This window comes from Rhagoletis zephyria, unplaced genomic scaffold (genome assembly GCF_001687245.7).
Source record: "Rhagoletis zephyria isolate East Lansing unplaced genomic scaffold, Rhagoletis_zephyria_1.1 Rzeph_scaffold_01125, whole genome shotgun sequence".
NCBI classification, from domain to species: domain Eukaryota; kingdom Metazoa; phylum Arthropoda; class Insecta; order Diptera; family Tephritidae; genus Rhagoletis; species Rhagoletis zephyria.
The window spans coordinates 113,076-137,891 of record NW_016158209.1 but is presented as its reverse complement, the minus strand read 5'-3'; the positions used below and the strand labels follow the sequence as shown (position 1 = coordinate 137,891).

At 34.9% G+C, this 24,816-nt stretch overlaps 2 protein-coding genes across 3 annotated transcripts in view; one reads left to right on the top strand and one right to left on the bottom strand.

Moving 5' to 3' along the window:
- Positions 1–6,540, bottom strand: part of stai (stathmin) — a 16,417-nt gene extending 9,877 nt beyond the window's left edge. The window contains exons 1-2 of one of the 2 annotated variants that reach the window (XM_017616007.1): positions 6,144–6,540; positions 2,109–2,371 (exon numbers count right to left, since the gene is read on the bottom strand). In XM_017616007.1, the coding sequence (XP_017471496.1) occupies positions 2,109–2,181 (73 nt within the window). In that variant the 5' untranslated portion in view covers positions 2,182–2,371; positions 6,144–6,540. The remainder of the gene's footprint in view (positions 1–2,108; positions 2,372–6,143) is intronic. The other variant, XM_017616008.1, reaches the window with a different exon arrangement.
- A 15,872-nt stretch (positions 6,541–22,412) lies between these two features.
- LOC108362863 (prolactin regulatory element-binding protein) lies at positions 22,413–24,750 on the top strand. Its single transcript, XM_017616010.1, has 6 exons — positions 22,413–22,482; positions 22,543–22,974; positions 23,036–23,589; positions 23,717–24,131; positions 24,197–24,359; positions 24,432–24,750. The coding sequence occupies exons 2-6, from the start codon at positions 22,834–22,836 to the stop codon at positions 24,515–24,517; spliced, it is 1,359 nt and encodes a 452-aa protein (XP_017471499.1). The 5' UTR covers positions 22,413–22,482; positions 22,543–22,833; the 3' UTR covers positions 24,518–24,750.
- The last annotated feature ends 66 nt before the right edge of the window (positions 24,751–24,816 follow it).

Genomic DNA, 24,816 nt, shown 5'->3' with positions numbered 1-24,816 from the left:
TACCTAGAGAGACCCGCGTTACCCTGGCTCAGTTACGGTCTGGATATTGTAGCCGCCTAAGCAGCTACCTGTCCAGACTCGACCCAAACATCCCAAATGAGTGCCCGGCATGTGGAGACTCCCCCCAAGACACCAACCACCTCTGCACATGCCAGCTCAATCCGACTCAACTAACACCTCACTCCCTTTGGTCCGACCCCATCGAAACAGCTCGTTTCCTGGGCCTACCGTTAGTTGAGCTTGACGATAATGATTAAAAGTTGACCCGAAACAGGCGGGGCTTAGTAGTGCCGCTACAACAACAACAACAACATCTGATAATTTGCCGTAAATTATCCGTTGTTTATCCGTGAAAAGAATTATCTTGCCGCGGAAACATTTTAAAAAATATCGTGGAAGTTAGCAGGGAAGTTAGCAGGGCACTCGATATTTTTTAAAATATGTCCGCGGCAAAATTATTCTTTTCACGGATAATTTACGGATAATTAACGGCAAAATTATGCGATAGGAATTTTTGCTTTGAGAAAAAGTTGTCCTGCCAAGTTCAGAGAGGTAAGATATAAGAGGTTTATTCGTTTTGCTTACTTATATTTTTTATTATCACTTAATTCTTAAAACCCAAAAGTAGATCATGATAAAATATGTATATCGAATTAAAGATAATAGCTTGTACTTTCTAAATAATATAAATTTCTTTACCATTAATCATGCAGTTTTTTCAAAAAAGGTTATTTCATGAAAAAATAACATATGTTCGTTTTTTAGTGGTTTTGGTTTAAATATATAAAAAACAATTTCAATTATGTATATCAGCTGAAAGATAAATTGATTATCTTTAGGGTGACGTTATTAGTTTTTTAATCGGTTATGTGGTTCATAAGATATTAATATTTAAAAAAAATCAAAGAATTGAATTGTAACCTTAGAAGGTTTATATTTTACTTGCGCTAAATTGACACGGTTGAAATGAGCGTAAAAAGTTCTTTTGATCTGCATTTATTGTTTTTGCATAGCTGAACGATCTCAGTATTCTAGTTTTATTCCAGGAAATGACGAATAACTTAAATTAAAAATCTATTATTTTACGTATTGCTTGGTATTTCCATTAAAACACCTAATATATTGCAAATTCACATATAATTAATAATACANAGAAGGTTTATATTTTACTTGCGCTAAATTGACACGGTTGAAATGAGCGTAAAAAGTTCTTTTGATCTGCATTTATTGTTTTTGCATAGCTGAACGGTCAGTATTCTAGTTTTATTCCAGGAAATGACGAATAACTTAAATTAAAAATCTATTATTTTACGTATTGCTTGGTATTTCCATTAAAACACCTAATATATTGCAAATTCACATATAATTAATAATACACATTTCACTTCTAATTGTATACTTAGTACCTTTCTTAGTACCTTTCTACTACCGTTTTCGCAAAAGGCGATCAAATTTTAGCTGTCACAAATTACATAACCTTGTGTTATTGAATCATGCACATAGCCGATATTTTTTTTAATTTTTAGAAGTTCATCCAAGTAGAATTCCTTCGTAAAGTTTTAGCCCGTAAAGTATGAACCAGTTATTATTGGTATTGATTCTTATTTTAACAACTTTTTTGTATTAAATTTATAATATTTATGAATGTACTCCGAGCGACTGTCTGATACCAAATGTACATTTACCACATTCCTGTCGAATCTCCCTTACTTTAACANTTTAATTTTTAGAAGTTCATCCAAGTAGAATTCCTTCGTAAAGTTTTAGCCGGTAAAGTATGAACCAGTTATTATTGGTATTGATTCTTATTTTAACAACTTTTTTTGTATTAAATTTATAATGTTTATGAATGTACTCCGAGCGACTGTCTGGTACCAAATGTACATTTACCACATTCCTGTCGAATCTCCCTTACTTTAACAAAGGCGTGACAGACATGCTTCTGAGCCGGTTTACAAAGTAAGTTATGTAGAATGTAAAGCAGTCGCTCGGAGTAGTGCGGCGCTTGGAAATAACTTCGGCGGCACGTTATTTTGCAACTGACAGCGTAATACTTAATTTTTAGAGGTTCTCCAAATAGATGCATGTAGATAAGTTTTGAAACTTACCTTCTTTTTCAGCAGCTGTTAGTTCAGCAGCAGCGGCTGTGGCATTTGCAGTATTTTCAGCTGGATGCACCATTTTTATTATGCTTTTATTTTCTTTGATTGAAGAGCTTTCGAAAATCGATTTGAATTTAAAAATATACGCCTATTATTATTTGAAATTAACTTTCTCCTTTGAGTTTAAAAATTTGACTGGAATTTTTTTGAATTGATGCAATAATTAAAATTTTCAGGTGCCGTGCTGTTCGCTTTGCGGGTGAAAGAGGCTGAAAGAGAGAAAAATATTGCAATTAAATTGTTGAAGAAAAAATTACTTAAATACGCCCAATTATGTATGTATGTACATAGGACAAAATGTCCGCTTAGAATTGACAATGCAAGTACTTTTTTTTATTATTTTTNTCAATTATGTATATAGGATAAAATGTCCGCTTAGAATTGACAATGCAAGTACTTTTTTTTATTATTTTTGAATAACGAAAACAATAATTTATTTATTTTTCGTAATTCGAATAAATTTTGTCCAATTCTGACTTCAAACTTGATCTTGGCGATCGTTATTGCGCTGAGTAATATTTCCACTATTCTGTGAGGCACAGTCAGTATGTTAAAAACCAAGTAGGAAAGAAAAGTTGGAATAACAATGTAATCAATTGTTGTCGCTCTTTGTTTTGTATACGTCATTGTTGTTGTTGTCGTATGTACATGAGCGGAGTTTGCTGCATATGCCTTTGTTCTTTACTCCATTGCATCTGCCGCTGTGCTTATAGGGCACCATGAGCCAGCGAAATTGGAGGAGCTGCGAGATGAAGAACAAGCGAACATATCCATATACAGCAAGACCTATATGTAGTTAAAACTTAACCGAATAGGGAGGACAGTAAATTATGTACAGAGTGTGTACCAAGTATTTACATATCTACATACGGACGTAGGTACCTTAGGGTGGTCCGTAAGTGTAGGAAGCAAGTTTTTACATCAGATTTCCTAAGCCTCAACCCCTACGTCGATGCTACTATAGTCGAAGATATCACATATAAATTTTGGTTCCAAATTTTGTATTCATCTATAGAGACCCAAAAAATTATAATTAAATTTTTTTTGCCAACTCATACCCCAAATTGATACTACTAAGTCTCTGAAAATGTTACTAGATCACAAAATTCTTATATTTAATTTTTAATGTTTATTGTGAATTAGTTTTAAGTTTATGATTTTTTTTAGTAAAATTTTGTCGTAGTCATTTGTCCACAATTTGGTAGCCACTTTGTATGAAATACGACAAAATTTTATAAAAATTTCTACTAAATTAACGACATTTTTAAGAATATTGATTAATTTAATATGACTGCATCACTAGCTAAATTTTTACTAAATTATCGAAAACATTTTAATCAATATCTGGAAAACTAAAGGACATATCTAAAAACTGATAACACCAATCGAAAGACCTTATGTTAATATATACATATAACTGCACCTATAACTAAAAATCATTAAAATTGCGCTTACGACAATCTTTTACGCAGGCGACGATATATATTCGACTACGGTACTATCGATTTTGGGTGTGTTGGCAAAAAAAATTAATGTTAATTTTTTTGTCCCTATGTAGAGGGATCCGAACTTTGGCCCCTGTGCGACACGCCTTAACACTCTCCAGTCGGCACCAAAATTTATATGTGACATCTGTGGCCGTGGTATTATCGATTGAAGGAGTGGCACCGAAAAAATCGCTCATCTGATTTTTAAAGGTCCACCCTAATGTACATATCCACATAGGAACGGCTAGAAGGTGCAAATAAAACAAGAACACCAAAGGAATTTAATAAAGTCAAACCTGTTTTTCTTTCAAGTACCTATGTATGTATGTATGTACATACATGAGAAAAGCCCGAAAATTTTAGGGATAAAATACAAAGAAAATTGTATATGGTACCTTTAATATAAAGCTTTTCATATACCATATGTACATATGTATATACATAAATGGAATAGAATTAATATATTTGATAAACTATCCGATGTTTTGTCTATAATTATTAGTAAAACACAAATTTTGCTTAATTTAAACAAATATTTTTGAAGTAGGTAATCAACCGGCCAAATATAGAACATTAAGCATTAGTGACAAAAAAAAACAGCTACAACTATTAAGGCTCAAACGAGCCTTTCATTATGATGTGTTTTGTAACAGCAAACAGATTGCCCCGAGAGTCTGTGGGAAGTGTTGCTGGAGTGACATTCCTTCGCCAGATATAAATCTGGGTCGTTCCGGTTACGTAGACCCGACTGTGTAGATTACATGCGTGATAAATAATGTAATGTATGTATTTCTTATGAGTTCTAGATTCGATTAGAATTTAATATGTAATCTGCATTCTAATGTATCCAAAAACTCGCAAAAAATTCATATTAAATCACATTCATTCCTGCATTACTGGTAATTCAAAATTGGATGCCCCACTTTTCTTAGGACATCGCCTGGGAAAAATAATGCATTTTCGAATGTGAAAACGGCTGTTTTACTGGTTATTTTTTCGTTTACCACACATTACATTTCCACTGGGATAATTGTATGTACGTACATATACATATACGCATATAATACGTATAAACATATTTATGTAAATATATATACATTAGGGTGGTTCTTAAAAAATCGAAGAAAGGCTTTTTTTAGGTCTCACCCCCTCAATCGGTAATACCACTGTCACAGATATCACATATGAGTTTTGGTCCCGATTGGAGACGGTTAATGCGTGTCGCGCAGGGGCAAAGTACAGATTTCTCTATTGACCCAAAAAATTAAAATGGATTTTTTTTATCTAATACTCAAAATCGATACTACCGTAGTAGAGGTTATCACATATAAATTTTAGTTCTGATTGGAGTCGGTTAAAGAGTGTCGCAAAGGGGGCCGAACTTGTTTTTTCTTTTTTTAATTAACTTTTTTATTATTTATTCAAAATCGCCCGATATCTAATTTGGCATAATTTCTTTTATTAAATAATCCCACGGTTTCTGTTAGTTGGGTCATATTCCACTTCAAACTGCTCAGTTNTATACATTTGTTAAAAAGAAATTTTTTTTTTTATAAAAACTTGTTTTTTCTTTTTTTAATTAACTTTTTTATTATTTATTCAAAATCGCCCGATATCTAATTTGGCATAATTTCTTTTATTAAATAATCCCACGGTTTCTGTTAGTTGGGTCATATTCCACTTCAAACTGCTCAGTTTGCCTAAGAAAATTCTGTTTTCCCCCTTTTTCAAACGGTTCCCTAGGGGCCTGTGGGAGGAGCCCAAGGGAGAATACGCCTTTTTAGAAAGCGGGGACTGTCCCCTTTCTAGTGGGGAGGGTTTGGGGGGCTCCGCCCCTCGCCCCTCCGCCCCCACCCTAAAAACGATGTGAGCGCTACTAAACATTTCCCGCGTGAACTGTTGTTTACAAGTGTGTGTAAAAGGTTTTTGATTCGATTCACGCGTTTGGGCACAGCAACCCAAAATCGTTGTACAAATTCATAGAGTACCTTTTTTTCATTTAATGCCCAAAATCGATACTTCTAAAGTCGAATTCCGATTGGAGTCGGTTCATTGGGTAATCTGAACTTAGCCCCCAGTGCGACACGCCTCAATCGTCTGCAATCGGGACCAAAATTTATATGTGATATCTTCGACTACAGTAGCATCGACGTAGGGGTTGAGGCTTGGGAAATCTGATGTAAAAATTACCTTCCTACATTTAAGGACCACCCTAATATACAAATACACACATCTATACATATATTATATACAAGAATGCATTAAATACATATAAAGAATATGCATGTATGTTTATGAAATGTACATAAATCTGAACCGCAAACATATTTTCTGTGGTACAGGTTTAAAATTTAGAAAATTAAATAAATATTGTAGCTAAATTTCACTATGACTTTGCATGGAATTAATTGTTTTTGGCAACAAAATGCAGTTTTTCCACAGCTACATATGCATGCAGCAAGATGGCCGACTAGAATATGTATTTCGTACTTACACAAAACTGTAGTTAATCCAATGGGAAAAATTCTAATTAGCCGCAAAAACTGCTTCCAAAATAAAATTTTCGCAAATCGCGCACTCAAAATGTAGAAAGAATTGATATTTTATGCAACAAATCCTGCAGCACTTTGTTTGCTATACTTGTTTTTTCTGACGCATATACTTTAACCACTTTGAAATGCTAAAACTCTTTAACAACGTGCAGAAAATTCACTAAACGCACTGTGTGAACTGCGACCAACACTAGCTAGACTCGATATTAATTCAATTTCAACTGTAATGTTTATTTAAACTTATTATTTCAACTAAAAACTGAAATTTAAGCGAACTAATTACTCCGACCAGCAAACGCGCGAAAATCCAACGACAAAGTAAATTTGACGAGTCGGTTGCGCAGACATTTTATATGAGCAGAGAATGATGGTAAAAATTGCAAAAACACAAATACTGGAACAAAAACAGCAAACACAACAAAGACAATTAAAAAAAGTTTGATCTGTGCGGCGAAAATGGGAAGCAAAAGAGCGAAATAACAATACCAACGACAGAAAGCAAGTTAACGAGTGCATTTGTTGTTGCCGATAGAGCGCCGTACAAAGTTGCCAGCGTCCTGCAGATTTCAAGAAATTCGCTTTTAAAGCTGATGTCAGATAAAACTTTGTGGCGTGTTTGTTTACTCATTTCCAGTAAATGGTTTTTACGAATTTTCATGTTTCGGTGTTTTCGTACGCAAAAACTTCCACAGTACGGGAAATTGACAGCGGAAGTTGCAAGTTTTTACTGGATAAATTTTTATCAGTACGAAAAACAGCTGATTGTCAAAGCGCGCAAAAAGATGGGAGTTGCCCATCATTTCGCTTCGCGCTGCAGCTGCAACGATATATGTGGCATGCTTTGTGCATTTTCATACAATCCATCTTATCTGTCAAAGCGAATCTGTCACGCAAAGCGAAACAAGCGTTTCATCTGGCATCAGCTTAATTGTTGTACCTTTCATCGCAAGCGATCGTTTTGTTAATTAACAAAACTTCTAACTTATTTCTAGCTTCTTTTTGAGCTATTTATTTATCAAAATTCATTCTTAAGTATTTAGAACATTTTTTACAAGAACGATAGAGTAAAAGGCTGCCCATTCCCGGCAGCGATGACAAACAAAGCCGAATAGTATGATAAAAGGAAATGTCCAAACAGTCAATTTACTTCAAAATAAATTTTTCCATAGCGAACGTGGTTTCATTTTGTTAGATAAATTTTCATGACGCAATAAACAAGTGAAGTTATAAAACAGCTTTATCTCTTTATTTTCTGACATTTGACTACCTTATAGACAAATTTTATAGGCAATTTTCAAATAAGGCAATCTTTCTTCTCATATACGATTTATAAACAGATTTGCCAAAGAAAATGTTAAAAACGGAGATTTTCGTGATAGTATCAGTAAATTTTTAATGCATTTAAAGTTTCTGAGCCGTTGTTTACTTTTACTTGAGAATTGTAAAAATCAGGTACACCAAAGTGCGGCATACGGAATGCTCCACATTTGTTTTCTACACCGTGCATTTAAGAGTTGGCAACACTAAGCCGCTGGCCTTTCGTTGATCTTCAACTTCGTCGACTAGGGTAGGCGAATGTACAAAGAAAAACAAAAACAAAGCAGCTGGAACCAAATAAAAAGCAAAGTAAACAAAACAACGAAATGCAGATAGTGCTAAGCATTGGGACTCCACACCTATCGTACTAGATTTACTGCGATTTTTGAGAAAAATCTACTCGATTTTACTTTGAAAATAATTAAGTACACCTACTGAAGTATTTGAAAAAATTCCAGAAGTTAAATTATCTTAGTTTATAAAACGTACAGATGCAGTTACTTATAATAAATGTATGCAACTTGATCATTCTTATACCATTTTCCCACGGTGTCCTGAATTACTTTGTTCGCTCCCACAATTACGATCGCGTATTACCCCATTCCCACGAGCACATTCTTAAATCGATTTGACAGTTCCCTGTCTCTGTGTTTTGTTTTTGTTTTCTTCGCTGCATAATTGATGCAAAAGGTATAAATTTATAAGTCTCAGTAATAAATTAGAGATATACACATTTATAAACTTTACTTCTCGTTCTCGAAAAAAATGCAAGTTAAAACGTGAATATGGTTGAAAAGGAAGTTGAAATACCTTTCATTCAGTATGTATATCTAAATAAATAATATATTTTTGAAAATGTTCAAAATTCCACTTTGGCCCCTTGTGCCTCTCGCCCCTTTTAATTTGCAGCAAAACAAAATTCATATCAGCACGCCCACTTTTTCTTTTTTTCTAGCTCATCGAGCTTATTCTTTACTTTTACCAAAATCAAAAATATTTGTGCTGCCATTTTTGTAAATATTTCCTTTTTTGTGCCATAGAAAAGATAAAAGTTACTTACGTTCACTAGAATATACTACACTTGTTGGAAATAAAAGACGAGTATAAATAGGTATAATTGCAGAGAATTGAAAGATAAAGGCTGAATTTCTTTATTCATTCTGAACGTTTGGAATAAACTTTTTTGTTTACTTATTCTTTAGAACGTTCCTGATGATATGTTAACGTATATTTCAAACGTATTCTGTTTATTCCGGCTGTGAAATGGGATTATCCGGAATGTATAAAGAAACGCAGCCAATGCGATGTATTTTTTAACAACATAAAAGGTCGGCAATAAAAAAGTCGGAATTTTTGAATATTTAATTTAAAAAAGACCGATATATTTCGGTTATGACGTTGTACCAGTAAACGCGCGATATATAAAGAATCTACTGCGGCTTTCAGTCCGATTTAGGCTAGCAGGAGTTCTAACCCTGATGGTGCCGCAAAAATTGAGAGAATTTGCTTTTGTTGATTGAAATTTGCAAATACAAAGCATTGCTCTGAGAGAAATCAGACGAAACTTTAAATTTTTTTGGATGTCAACGGAAATTATTTAAAAATAAGAGTGGGTAAGGCAGTTCATATTTAAAGTAGTGTTCAAAACTCTTTGCAATGCAAACAATTGTTACATACATTTAAATGTAGATATGTATGCACATATATTTACATATTTTTATGTATACGTATACCCACCAAAAATTGGCATAAGCAGAAATAAGAAATACGGTATTCGCCGACATCGCTGCTGCAATGCACGATAAGGCGTATAATAAGGTAATGGTAGTCTATATTTTTTCTTATTATAAGGACTAATTTAAGCCCAATTTCGAATGGGCTTTTTGGGGTTACAACCACAACCCGGGTTCTGCCTCTAATAGCCGCAGCAATTAAAGATTTTATACCGGTTTTGAAGAGGTCGTTATACAGAGACATCTGCATCTGACATAACTCGACAGTTTTGACCTGCAGGCTTATGAGACTGAGATCATTGGGGTCTCTAAATTATGCTGCGCAAATGAGGTCCTCTTAATTTTAACAGGTTCCCTGTCCTCATGCAATAGATCTTTTTTCATGGCATACGTCCCACGTTCTTTTCAGGATTCTTTATCTGATTTGATATTATTTGCATATAAAAATATGCAAAGAGCGTAGATTATATGCCCTTATGCAAAAAAAAATAAAATATTTAATTTCTCATTTATAATACATAAAGGTGGGAAATAGTTTTCGATAAGGTACGTCCTATGTATCATATTCAATCCACAACAGTTTTATATGTTTCCACAGAAAAACACTATATTTTTTGCAAAATACCTACAAATATGTATCTAAAGTCAACATCGATTTTGCTCATATATGATGCATGGACTTGTGAGACAAGGTAAAAAACTGTTTCCATGAATCACATGTGATTCATTGGACAGGCAACCTGTTAATTTAAGAAGATATCTATCGGTTCTCATCATAAGATCAGCGCACTTTTCATGGCATACTCTGTACAATAACGTTAGATTTGAATTTCGGTTGGTTTTTCCGGGATATCAGGGGTGAGGGAACTGGCCATCTGTGATATCGACATTTTCGAGGACAAGATGTTCTGGAGAATCAAGGGTAGCCATAAGAGAATGCCCTTTAAGTGTATTCTAGTCCAGGTTTACGTCCCCTTTTTCCCAATCACTACCAGTTTTGTAAAATTTTCGTGGCAAAATTAACTAAATACCAAACTTGTTCTTATTCTTCAAAAAAAAAAAATTCTAGACCGCGCCTTGATCGAGTTTGCCCCATAGTAAAAACGAAGTATTCCTATACCCAGAAAATATCCTGTGAAAAATTGATGGTGACTTTTAGAGTTAAAATAAAGCCGTCAAGGCATAGCTTCTGTTGAGAAGACTTTGCTATACGATTTAAATAATCTGCCATGGGTATTTTGAAATGGAGGACATCGAAGAGAATTTTTAAGGGAAATAGGTTTTCCGTGAAGGTCGTCGAAAGAGCCATTGAACCTATTACAACATTTCTAGGAAGCGTTCGCGCAGTTGTTAATATACAGCAGAGGCTAGAAAGCTTTGACTATATGTCTTTTGTGCTCCGGCTGCAATGGAGTTGCTACACATTTTGGTGGATCTTGAGTTGAATCGGTCAGTTTTTGGACATTTTTTGAAAATATTCGCTTTGTCAATGGCATATAGTTTCCAAATTCGTTTAAAACTGACACGTTCCATCATGTTGGTGGAGATTATTTCGAATAAATTTGATAATGTGACAGTTATCGACAATGAAGTGGACCTTTTGCCGTTCTTTATGAAATATGGGACCTCTGGCGTTATTTGTAGCAAGTCACACGGGACAGTTGCTGCTTAAATTGTTTTTAAGCATTTCGAACAACGGAGTAGAAAATGACGTTCTTCCCTCTGGCAATGATGGCTTTAATCATAAAAAAACTTTTATTGCCGATAATATTTTCCCTGTTACCTTCTCCGTATATGTTTTAGATGATATATAATTGGGTTTTTGGGCCAAGGCCTTCTCTGACACATTAAAGGAATACATAGCGTTCAGTGTTGTTTTAACAAACGAAATAGAATGTTGACTTGCATCAGTTGATAAGCTCTACATATCTTTGCATGACTTGCGTTAGCGGAAATGCGTTCATCTTTATTCGTTTCTGGGTCAATTACAAAGTTTTGAGGCTCCTGCACCGGGCGGTACGCATGGCGAACGGAAAAAGTTCCTATACTTTTTTTTACAATATTTATATAAACATAGATCACACAAATAATTTCGGATGGCCCTAGTGTACATCCTAATGTATCTGTGGATTTTTAAAGCATTTGAACAAGAGCTATGAATCGAAAGCAACCCAACACTTACCAAGATGCAGAGTGGGAGGTGCATATTTTTTTAATAATTTTGGTCCTACTGCATCCATTTCGAAATGTTTCGCACACAGGAATGAACTTGTAAGAGGCAGGCCCCAATTGGAATCACTAAGCGACATGCCAATATTCTCCTTCAATTTCTTGGTCATCTGTCTGTGGATCGAAAGGGCAAACATTCGTGTGGAGCGACACGACTTGATTTAAAACTATCTTGTTTGGAATTTTGCCTTTAAAATTTGGTATAAATTAGCCGAATGACGGGAGGATCTTTTAAGATCAGTGAGAAGTATTTTATAAAAATTCTGTAATTTTTGTACTTTTCGATTTTTATTATCAAATATCACCTTTAAAATGACTTGTTCTATTTTCTACTATAATAGGTTTTGAGATATATGATGAAAGAAAAGCTCTGAACAAAATTCATCCAAATCAAAAAAACTATCGACTCCAAGTTTCAAAATTTGATGTTTTTGTATGTTTTTATACATATGTATGTGAATATACCGACATAAATACATATCTACATAAGCAACTTAAAAAAAAAAACGATTGCCGGCAATAGAAATCAATCAACTTAATTAGTATCAAACGTGAATTTATTATTTTTTGCTATTTAGCCTTTGCGCAAAATTTTTCAGCGATTTTTCATTACTTTTTGCACAAAACAGATAAACATGAAAATGTGAGTGAAGTCATCTTGAGTTGGTAGACATTAAAATTTGAACTGCGTACATACCCTGCAAAAATTTGAGGACCAGGTGGTCCACTGGGTCGTAGTNTAGATAAACATGAAAATGTGAGTGAAGTCATCTTGAGTTGGTAGACGTTAAAATTTGAACTGCGTACATATGTACGTATGTACATATGTATGTGTGTACGCAAGTATAAGTAAAGTATAAGTAAACTAGCTCACCACTTTGCGATTTTCACAAGCCAATTGACATTTCAATACATTTTAATGCCCACCAAAAGAAGAAAAAACCGTGTCTAACCGGGTTTTATTTTTAAAACAGCTGTCAAAAAAAAAACACTTTTTTCAGCTAAAAACAAACTTATTGTGACGCTTGGAGAGCAATGACTTGACGAGCCCAACGAAAAACACGTGAAACAGTCTAATGTGAGACAAATTAAATGGCTGCTGGCTGTGGAAAAGCGATCAGCCAAACAAATCATACAAATACAAAANTATATACATATGTATGTGTGTACGCAAGTATAAGTAAAGTATAAGTAAACTAGCTCACCACTTTGCGATTTTCACAAGCCAATTGACATTTCAATACATTTTAATGCCCACCAAAAGAAGAAAAAACCGTGTCTAACCGGGTTTTATTTTTAAAACAGCTGTCAAAAAAAAAACACTTTTTTCAGCTAAAAACAAACTTATTGTGACGCTTGGAGAGCAATGACTTGACGAGCCCAACGAAAAACACGTGAAACAGTCTAATGTGAGACAAATTAAATGGCTGCTGGCTGTGGAAAAGCGATCAGCCAAACAAATCATACAAATACAAAATACCAGTAAATCCAGTTAATTAATGACAAATTAGTTTTTACTTTTTTATTGTTGTTTTGTTGAAGTGTTCATTTTTGGCGCCAAGGCAATTCATACATAAATATGCTTAACTTTTATCTTTATATCCATATGCAGGTACGTATTTTATGTATTTTTGTAGAACTTAGAAGTGGAATAAGAATGGTTCGGAAATCTTAAGTTGAGGTTTGCTGCGGGTTTCCTCGAAATGATGTTCATGATTTGAAGTATTCCGAGATTGTGCAGGTGACACAACCTGTCTTTGCACAAAAAATAAAAATTTGATTATTTTCGGTTACTGCTCAAATATAATCGGTTCTACCAATTTTTTTTTAGCTTAATTGACACAAGATCTACGCTTTCGCCGCACTTAAAATTTGCTCCAATTAACTCTTTTTTACCACAATTCCAATTTGGTGTGAGATAGCATCTACGGCAGTCAAACATAATTGAGCAAGAAAAAGGAGCCAATCATAAGTAATCTATGTATGTATGTATGTATGTTAAACAAAATCATAGAAAAAGTTCTTTGACATCCAACTAGTTTTTGAACCTGAACTCTGGGCGCTAGACTAGTGAACTTGCAGTGGAGAAAAGTGATTCATTTCGTACATTTGCGCCCATGAATAATCCGTATGTTTATGCAAATATGTAAATACAGTTACTCGCAGAAGTATTCGTTGTTTAGTTTTTTTTTCACGATATTCAAAATGTTTCATTAAAAATGTTTTTCGTTAATTTTTATTTAAAGTATAAGTAGCTGATTCTATAACAAAAACCATATGAAAAAACCATATGAATCAATGTTGCAAACTTTCTACAAAAACTTTGCAATCAAGTGCAAGTTTTAAGTGGCTAGAACCTACCGTTGAATTTTGGCAATTTTCGCCACTGTTCTTCCATACAAAGCATTAACAAAATTTATTTTATATGGAAAAAAACGGCTGACACCGTCAGCGAAGAAAATTTTCAAAAATCAACGGTAAGTTCTAGCCACTTAAAACTTGCACTTTATTATGTTCAAATTCGGTACCGAACATAACAGTTATTGATGAGAACTATCTTTGACAAACTCACTATGAAGAAAATTTTCTACAACTAAGTATACATACATACATACCAATCGATTTCTTTTTTCACCCAGAATAAAATTTGAAAATAAATTAGTTTCTTGTAATTTTTATGAAAATTTAACAGAATAACAATTATTTTTGATTTGTATGACTTAAAAAATAAAAGTCATTGACTGTTTTATGTTGAGTAAAAATCACTGACTGATTTTTATTGACGACTTTTATAAATAAAAGTCTTCAATAACTGTTACCTGAGACATATAATTTAAAAATTAAAAGGAATTACTTGCAGATTATTTAGACAAAAATTAAAAATAATTGTTATTTTGAAATTATAAAATAAAAATCAGAAATAACCGTTATTTAAGGAGTATTTAAATAAAAGTCAAAAATAATTGTTAAAAAGCGATTTTTATAATAAAATTTGTAACTGTTACGGTCCCTGTTTCAAATTGAATGGGCTACAAAACTGCGTACTGATTGAAAGGTTTGAAATTTTGACGGGCATTTTTTTAAATTCACTGAATTTTTGCGAATTTTATGGAAAGTTTACAATTTTTTTTTTTTTTAGAATTAGCTATATAATAAATAGTAGTTAAATAAAAATGGAAGACATTTTGAATATTGTGAACAAACTAAACAACGAATACTTCTGTGAGTAACTGTACGTATGTTTGTGCAGAATGTACGTATAAATAGTATATTCATGCATCAGTTGTATTTTGTCTTCCTTGGTTTACATGCTTTCGTCATGAAATCTGCTTCCATGATCTTTGATCTCATGATCTCGTTCCTTTCAACACCTACTCCGCCTGCTCGTCATTGTTGTGGGTTCGGAGAACTTCGGCGACAGTAAATTTTGCTTGTTGGTTTTCTAATTGGCAAGTTATCGGTTAGTTGTATGTTGATGTCGTGCAACACAATTTTGTGTAGACGTTATAAAAAATTCAAATTATGATGGTGCAGCATAGCTGGGTGGAGGTGTAAAAGTTGAAGTTGTGTTGAAATTTCAATATTCTTTATTTTGATATTCGCGAATTAGGTACCTACATAAAAACATTGATTAAATAAAACAAAAAAAAGAGCCGAAACCATGGTTGTTGGATGAGAAGATTAAGGTAATTATATATGTATACCCTGCAGACCATTTTTTCAGAGTATTCTGAATTGTAGAGAAATTGGAGAGAAATTTTAAAGACTTCGTGAAGATCTCATCCGATTTTTTCCGAATTTTCTAAAATGCAATTAACTGTGCACACTTCGATTCTTTTACGAAATTTCGGAAGAAAATCGGTAAAGCAATGAAAATAATGCTGCTATGTGAAGAATTTCTTGCAGAGTTTTTTCAGAATTTTCTTTATTTTTCGTACAGAAATTTCTTTACGAGTTCGTGGCAACCACTTCAAATCATTTTCTTTGAAGATTCGTAAAAAAATCAGAAATGAGATACTCCTAAAGATTTCGGGAACTTTGGTTTGCTTGGTACATACATACTAGACTCCTGCGCAATTCCATTTAAACGGCCCAACAAGACATCCGATCGCCGCGCAAATACTTTCCATCCCCTACTTTCATCGTTCGGGTCAATTGCGAGTAAGCATAAACCAGTTTCAGCAAGCGTACGTAAACTACCGATCAATAGCAACACGCGTAGAGTATTTACTTTGCCTTCCGCAACTACTGCGAGTAAAAGGTATTTGACAGTAGAGTACTCTACTGGTAGTACTTGAGTATTTTCGAAGAAAACATACATTTGTGGCAAGAATGATAGAAGAATTTTCTGGATCGCGCATTTGTGGTATCTGAAAAAAACTAAGGTCAGGAATGTAGTGGAACTATGAAGATAGCGACGAGCAAAACGTACTTTCAACTAAAATGCTGATATACATACCTAAGTACATATGTATGTATGTGCATAGATACGTATGTGCATAGATACGTATGTGCATAGATATGTATGTGCATTGATACGTATGTGCATAGATACGTATGTGCATAGATACGTATGTGCATAGATACATATATATGTAAGTGTCAGCATGGGTTCATATTAAATATATTTATGTATGCATGGACATATGTACATATGTTAAAATGTAGTTTCGATTTAAAAAAAATCGGATGAAGTTTTTCTTTCGCCATTCATACACCTCTAATTTCAGTATTTATTAAAAAAACTCAATGAAATGCAAAAACTCTATCTTGCATTTCGGTTTACTCAATACCAATTTGCGCTGTCGCAGTGTTATCAAAAAAAAAAAAGTTATCAATAGGTAGGTTCAGAAGGCGCAGCAGTTGAGCGCAACCGTTGCTAAACAAAAATCAGTAATCGTTATGCGTCTTTTGAACGACTTCATACATTAGCTGTCAAATTCAACATGTTGTCTCAAATGATCAGAAAAATATTACGATCATCTAACACGCAACTATTCAGTTGATCAGAAGTACGCAACAACGCGTTCAGAAGGTGCAATCGCACCAGTAACTGAGCTGTTTCGCCTTCTGAACGTGCCAAATGAAAATTCGTTTCTCTTGAAATCAAGTTATATGGCTGCGTATGTATGTACATATGTATGTACATATTCCGAAATTTTTTTTATTTGTAAAGGCTCTCAAGAAAAACTAAAAATTCATATAAAATTACGCACAATAAATGGAAAATAAATTTTCTTCTATAAAAAATTTCTTAAATCAGTATGCAGCTCTTAAGAAAAAAATGCTCGTACATCTCGGCGCTACCATGTCCAACTATCGAATGTGAAAATCGGCACTTTTCAAAATTTTGATTTGCCACTAATAATTTTATTTCGTATAGCAGCATTGCTTAAGTTATTGTTTTTGACAACTTATTTGTTGGTTAATGACTACAAATAGTTTTATAGAAAATTAGAGACGAGAAATAATACTTTCATAAAAATTTAAGTACATACATAGATTTAAAAAGCTGCTTGAATACAAAAGTTTTATGAAAATGCCAAATTAAACAACTGTCTAAATCTACGTTATTTTTTATAAATAAGGCCGTAAACATTTCCTTACATCGTCGATTTCCATATTCTATTTTTACTCTTTCAATTTCACTGACCAGCGCTGCAAACGATATCAACTAGTAGGCTAACAACCAGAATTGAAATTTAATACGCAAGTACTTCCAGTACTACAAGTATACAGAGAGTAGATTTGCTACTCCCTTTTGGCAGCAGCAAATATCTCTCGTACGCGATGAGGGAAAGTAGAGTACGTACTTTGGTGGAGTAATAGCAAGTACGTCAAGTATTTACTCTCTCAACGCCAAGTAGTGTATGTATGCGGAAAAAAAGTAACAATGTGTTGGGAGTAGAGTACAATGCAAGGAGTACTTATTGAATGAAATGCGGCAAATACAATTGCGCTGGACTCTAATACATACATATGTATGTGCATTAGGGTGGTCCAAAATAAGTAAAGTTGGAATATAAATGCTCTCACCCCCTGGAATTGTTCTATTGCGAAAAAAATATACCCCTTTTTTTATTTTGAAATCAAAGAATATTTAGAATTCGCTCAAAGCGCTCAAAGTTTACCATGCATATGGGAAAAAACAACGTTTCGCAGAAATGGTATAGAATCCCTGAAAAGCAATATTTTTCGATCAGAAAACCCTAGCTCTCTTCAGGAGACTTTCAGTATTAATATCCATCTAATTGTTTATTTAAAAATTTTGTAATACAAAAGATTTTTTATTTATCCCCCCATTACATTTTCTGGCATTTTGTGGGGGTTATGACGGACGTATAAAATATAGTTACTATGAAAAAATGGTTAAATAATTGGGTATTATTATTGGGAGTCTCCTGAAGAGACACAGAGTTTTCCGTTCGAAGAATAGTGACTTTCAAGAATTTCTACCATTTCTACGAAAAGTTGTTTTTTTTCACCATATAAAATACATGGAAAACTTTTAAGCGGGCTGGGCGACGTCTAATTTTCTTTTTGATTTCGAATAAGAAAATAGGGGTATATTTTTTCGATACAGAACAATCCTAGGGGGTGCGAGCATTAAAATTCCGACTTACTTATTTTGGAGCACCCTACTGTACACACAATCAGGAAGCAGTTTCAAGCCAAATATTGGTCACTAAAAGTTAATGTCAACCACGCACTCGTAGCAATTAAAGTCATTTAATATTTTTAATACATTAATATTTGGAAACTTCTTCCGTGGCCACGAGTCCTGTTTGTGTGTGCACCTCCTTTTACATATGTACATATATAATAGGGCTGGGAGATAAACTCCGGATTTTTTTAATATCCGGATAACCCGAATATCTAATTAAAATATCCGACATTAGCCGAATACCCGAATTTTAGAATTCAAAAATTAGCAATAAAAGAACAATTGTTCGTGTATTATTCTATTATTTACCTTGCAACCCGATAAATTCAGTAATTTCGAGGAAATTTTACGAATCCGTTCAAAAATACTGTTTAGAACATCCGGATAACGTAATGAATGGTTAATAACCGGGTATCCAGATTTTATCCGTATACTCGAATATCCGAATATACATACAGTCCCAGCCGTAATATATGAATATATGTATGTATAGATGCTTTTAAAAAAATGTGTTAAGAATAATGCGTCAAAAAATAAGAATTGCTAACTTTTTGTCATGCAATACGGTTCTTTTGGAGATAAGTCACCATATTAGGCTTGGGCGAGCAACTTGTTCGATGGCTGAATGTCACTGAATTGATGCTCAAAGTTCATAGCGGTGTGGGATGTGGAGGTCCGATTGCAATTGTGTTGCCCGCTGTGCTGGTTTTACAAGAACGGCAGCAACCGGTTAGTTGGTGACAATTCTCGGGCATCAATTTTAAATTGTTTTTATTTCTGTTTCACAAGAAGGAAGTTTTGTATGATTCAGAGTTGGGCGTCCTTATATGGCTGAACAATTTTATTTTTCTTTAATCTTTTGCTTACTTGTTAATTTTTTTGGTTGCACTCGAAAAAGTGGCGAATGAGCGGGTAGCAGGGAAAAAGCAATTAAAGCAAATGCATTTATTTATTTTTACTTAAAAAACTCTTGCTCGTCTTTATAGCCAGCATAACTCCATGAACGAAAGACACAAGATTACGCGTTAAGGAAAGAAAGAAAAAAGTTATTTTCTAGCTGTTGAAATCTCGACGAAGTAAACAACGAAGAAAACGCAAAAAAACCGCGTAATTGTTGAACGCATGAATAATCATTTTTATTATGCAAATTCTTCTATAAATCATGTCGTTGTGTTAAATTATTCCTTACCTTACGTGTACACACGTTGTCACAAGCGGAAATGAAGAAAATTGCAGTAAAAAGCCTCCACCAAATTGTAAACAACGAACAAATGTAAACAAACGGCTAATGTCGAAATCGCCCTACTTTTTTCCTAGCTGTGAAGAGTGCGTGATCTTGTATTTTTGGTTCATGGCATAACTCTAAATAGTTTGAGAAGCCTTTCGACGATAACTTTCAGGGAAATGCAGCTGAGCGAAAAAATATCTGTTTTATAGCGTTTTCTTTTCTCGAAATAATGTTGCATTTATTCTGCCCTGCGTCAGGACTCTTTGGCGAATTTGTAAATTGTAAATTTGTAAATTCACCTCGCTGCCTAAAAGATCAGTCATCATTATTCCTTGGTGGATAATTCCTCACCTCAACCGCAGTTGTAGGCGTCGTACAGTTCTATAAGTAACGTAACTCTTCTTCTTTATTAGTGTTTTGGTGTTTTTAGTTCCGTGTATTGATGCATTTGGTTTAAATTGTAATAGAAATGGAAGAAATTATAACAAATAGCAGTAAATGCCAAAAACAGGAGAACTCAGCTGCGCGCTGTTTGCATTTTTTGACAATCAGCTGATCGTGGCTGTACGATGGTTGTAGGTTTTCAGAAAATAATCAACTTTAAAAACCCTCATTTTCTTTCAATTCAACTTAAATTTTTTATATACAAATTTTACACTGTTACTTTTATGCTTTCCTAATAGCTACAGCTAAAAAACGGAGGGTCAAAACATAGTGGAGCGGCAAGCAAAAAATGACTAAGTAATTAATTTATAATCATTGAAAAGGTTCATAACGGCATTTAATCATTAAAAGCTTACCCAAAAAATATGCTTCAATTATTAGTCGTTATGATTGTTAATCACTAGCCGTCATCGATTCGCCAACAGTTATGGTCTGATTATGCATACTTCGCATAACTTCGCATAAACTTCAAACTGTTATTTCATATGTAATTTGTATGTATTCCATTACCCAGAAATTAGCAGAACTTTTAAAAACTTAGCGATCTGTTGAGTTTAGGTTTTGCTTCACATTTGCTTAAGTTACATTTTTATTGCACTGGTACAACTGGTCGTGCGAAGTTATGCGAAGTATGCATAATCAGACCTTTAGCCAGTGGCGAAACGAACGAACTCAATGAGGTACAACCAAACTCGCTATTGTCTATCCGTGCTAGCCATGATTCAATAATACAAGGTTCGATAAACTGACAGTTGTCTCTCTCGCACCGCTCCCTTAGCAGTGGCACCGTGTTGCTTCTTTGCAAATTTACATGGAAACAGTGTAGCTTTGGTGTGAAATAAAAGTATAAGCTTTTGTGCAATATGTTTATTTGTATATGCATATGAAGCATATTTAACTGATGAAAACATAAGCATTGGATGTTTACATCAATCTCATAGTAGTCTTATTTTAATTTTGAGTCATTTTGCAGTTTTTATACGGCTAAATAGCATATAAATTACGTAATACACGTGGATATATCAATATTACGTTCAACATTTCGTTTAAAATGCCAGATTTCCTGCAAATACATTAGAATTTACAAAAGGAATTTCACTACTAATTGCCTACTTTGCGTACTTTTCTACTACCATTTTCGCAACAAGGGATTGCATTCTTGCCTTTTCTCTGTCCTTCGTAAATGCAACCTTTTGTAAGGGAGTGTCAAACCGCAGCTGTCAATAATTATCTAACCGTGTATTATTGAATCATGCGTGCTAGCCAAGACGATGGTTCATGCGTGCTAGCTATCTTTGTTGTTGCTTTCGCATGCAAAATTTTTCGTTAAGCGACCGAATTCAAATATAGCAACCAGCGAAGTGGCGAATTGATGACGGCCAAATCAGAGAACGTTTATAACTGAGAAGGCGCATTTTCTCTGTGAACTAATTTCTGCCAGAAATTTTGGGGTGCAGTCGGCCAAATACACCACACCTCGACGAGTGCACCACTCGACCGACGGTGTCGGTAGAGAAGTGTCGGCTGCCACCATACCAAAAATTTTTCCGTCCCACCACACTTCGAGCAGTTCAAAGCANGTGCCTCCCTATTACAACAAGGCGAACAGCCGCAAGCACTGTATTATCCATGTGAACTCTTTTATCGACACGAATTTCCGGCTTTTGGCTGTTCTTTCTGTTCCCACCCGTAAAGCAAATAAACACAGCAAGAAAAACATTCAGAAGTATTTCAGGCTTATTGGAGTAAATAAAAAGTTATAACTTTATAATCATTTATGTTTGTATGACCGAAATGCTTTTAACTAAATCTCGTTTTAAGTTTTTTTTTGCATTATTACTTGTCGCACTGGCATCCAGTGGCAGCGCTTCACAATCACGGCTGCTAACTTACCTTAGTGCTCATTTACACACGGCGATTTTTGTTGCCGCAACTCGACGTTTGTTGGAGGGAGCGAGAGGAGGATAGGAGAGGGGCACCGAGTTGCTCGTGCTCGGGCAACACGCTTTGTGCTTGTTGTTGTTGTTGTAGCAGCATACACGTTCCCTAAAGGATTTTGGGGGAGTGTTGCTGCAACACGCTTTGTGCTCTCGTTCGTCTGTGTAAATTGAACCGCTGTTCACAGCTGACAACAACAATTGCATACACACAAATCGCCGTGTGTAAATGAAACGAGCAACACCAAAAGGGAATGTGAAAAACCGCGTCGACAAAAGTTTCCGTGTATAAACACAGTCTCAGCTATGAGGTGCTGTATTGAAGATAAAAAATTCCCAAAACGTGGCAAATAAAAAAATAAAAGTGCCTCAAAAGCATCCACCCCCTTTTAATGGAAATATAGTTACTTATTTTCTTCCCAATTAGCAATAAAGTTAAACAAAAGTGCAATGACAAAATTTAGAAATTCGAACATTTTAGTTGAAAAAGAGAGGTACATGCAAAGACTTTCACCAGTGTATAGAAATATTACTATTTTTTAAAAGTGCCCCTCTGTGCTTTGTGCTAATTAAAAAAATCAAATGCTATTCGAAGTAAAATGGGCCAAAAATGGCACGGCCTGAGCGAAGCTGGCAGCCCTATACACAAATGTCAAACACGAATAGTGGAGAAAAGATACGAGTACGTGGAACTTTCACAGCTGAACTAGGCGGCGAGAGAATAACTATGTAAATGTAGTGAATTATTAATTAAATAGAAAAATAATCAATAAATTGTGTGAAATAAAGGTTCAGCTAAGCCTGTGTATAGAGTAACCCACTTTAATGCTACGAATCTCCATTTGAAGTTCAATCAAAAAGGAACGGAAAAAAATTCACGTTCATGTGAGACTGACAAATTAAGGTTGAAGCGGAAACAAGATAAAGCAACAACAATACCAATACAAAAGATTGCTCGAAACAACGAAAGATTGGACATAAACAGCTGAAGCAAAGTGCAGCAAACAAGCCTTATAAGCGCAGCAATACTAGTTAAGTTGGCAGCTGGAACAACAGAAGAAATCATTCATCACTAAAGGAATGGCACCAACACGCCGACCTAGCGATGGTTTGCTGGCCAGAGTTAATTTTCCACTTTACGCCATTGAAATGCTCACCAGTAGACATGTGCTGGTCGCAGGAGGTGGTGGTTCAGCTAAAACAGGCGTAGCAAACGGTTTTGTTAGTGTGCCGGATTTATTGTTAGCAAGTTTTTATATTAACTAATATTCTTGTTCAATAGGAAATCTACGAAATCTATCATAATGGCACACACTTTTGTGCTGAGGAGGTAGTGCGGCATGAAACCGGTGCCAATGTAGTCATGAATTTTGCCGTGCGCAACGATGGGCGACGCTCATATTTGTGTGCGGGTCAAGAATCACATTGTCAATTATATTTTGTTAATCCACGGATTGTATATGAGGGACAAGAGGATGCGTCAACGGGAGCAGAGGAAAAACGATCAAAGGGCAATGGTGCAACAGATCATGGAAACGAAAATGGTTTACACAGGCGTGCGGCCGCAGCAGGTCCACAAGGATCCGGTGTTCAAGATTTACCGAATGGACATGCTATGGGTGCTGCCAAGAAGACTAGTGATCTGAACGCCAACTTGAAGCGCATAAAATTTGACATCAAGGCTGGGGATTCAGTGCAAACAGATTTTCTGACAACCGAACCCTTGCAGCGAGTTGTGCGCATCAGCCCCAATGGGCGATTGATGGCCACCGGTGGCACAGATGGCCATTTGAGGGTGTGGTCATTTCCACAAATGGTGCAGTATAACGATGTGAGGTGAGAATCAATGCACTTAATTGAGAAAGATTTACAACGCTTTATTACACAGCGCACACTCTAAGGAAATCGACGATTTGGATTTNGCTTTTTAATTGAGAAAGATTTATAACGCTTTATTACACAGCGCACACTCTAAGGAAATCGACGATTTGGATTTCAGTCCGGACTCCAAATATGTAGTTACCATTTCGAAAGATGGTCAAGGCTTAGTGTGGGATCTAGCGAGTATGAAACAACATCACCAACTGAAATGGGCTACACCTGAGGGATCGAAATACCTGTATAAACGTTGCCGTTATGGAACTATTGAAGCGCAACGCGATAAATATCGTCTCTTCTCTATTACTAATCCGCTGGGTAAGGTAGGTAAACAACGTGGTTTCCTACAACAGTGGGACTGCATAAGCGGGCAGTTACGCAGCGCGGTGCAAATTGATGAGAGCTTAGCCTCGTTGGCTGTGCGCGATGATGGTCGTTTCGTGGCGGTGGGCACTATGTTCACTGGCAGTGTTTCTATCTACATTGCCTTCAGTTTACAGGTAATAAAATCAACAAATATTCATTAATAATATTGGAAAATTAATCGCCGTTTATTTATTTGCAGCGCGTTCTCCACATTCCCAATGCGCATTCGATGTTCGTAACCGGTTTACAATTCTTACCCATCACAAACGAGGAGGGACCACCAATTTCAAGTGATACTGAAGCGGCGGTCCTTTCAATATCCGTAGACAATAAAGTGTGCATACACAGTCTGCAGCAACGACGTAAGTGGTTATAAGAAATTCGATTAAAACATTAATATTAAATATGTTCTTTGTTTGTTTTTCTTGCTTTAGGAACCATACCCGCTTGGGTGGCAATAATACTCATCATTGTCGTGCTGTTTGGCGCCTTTGCCTTTTGTTCATATGTAGGCATTTAAAAATACATACAGATTTGTGGCATTTAATTAAGTGGAATGAAAAGCAGTAGGATGACATGAAATTTAGCAACACGTCAACTAACTGAACAATATGTAGGAACATATACACCTGCGTTCAACTATCTAGAAACGAAATTCTAAAAGATATTGGTTGCCAATTATGTTTATTTTTTTATTTTTAATAATTTTCATTTAAAATATACACAGTTTAATCTGTAACAGAAACCACAATAATAAAATTTTCAAAGCTTGCGAAAATTCCAGAAAAAAAAAATTTATCAAACTTCAAAATATTGTCA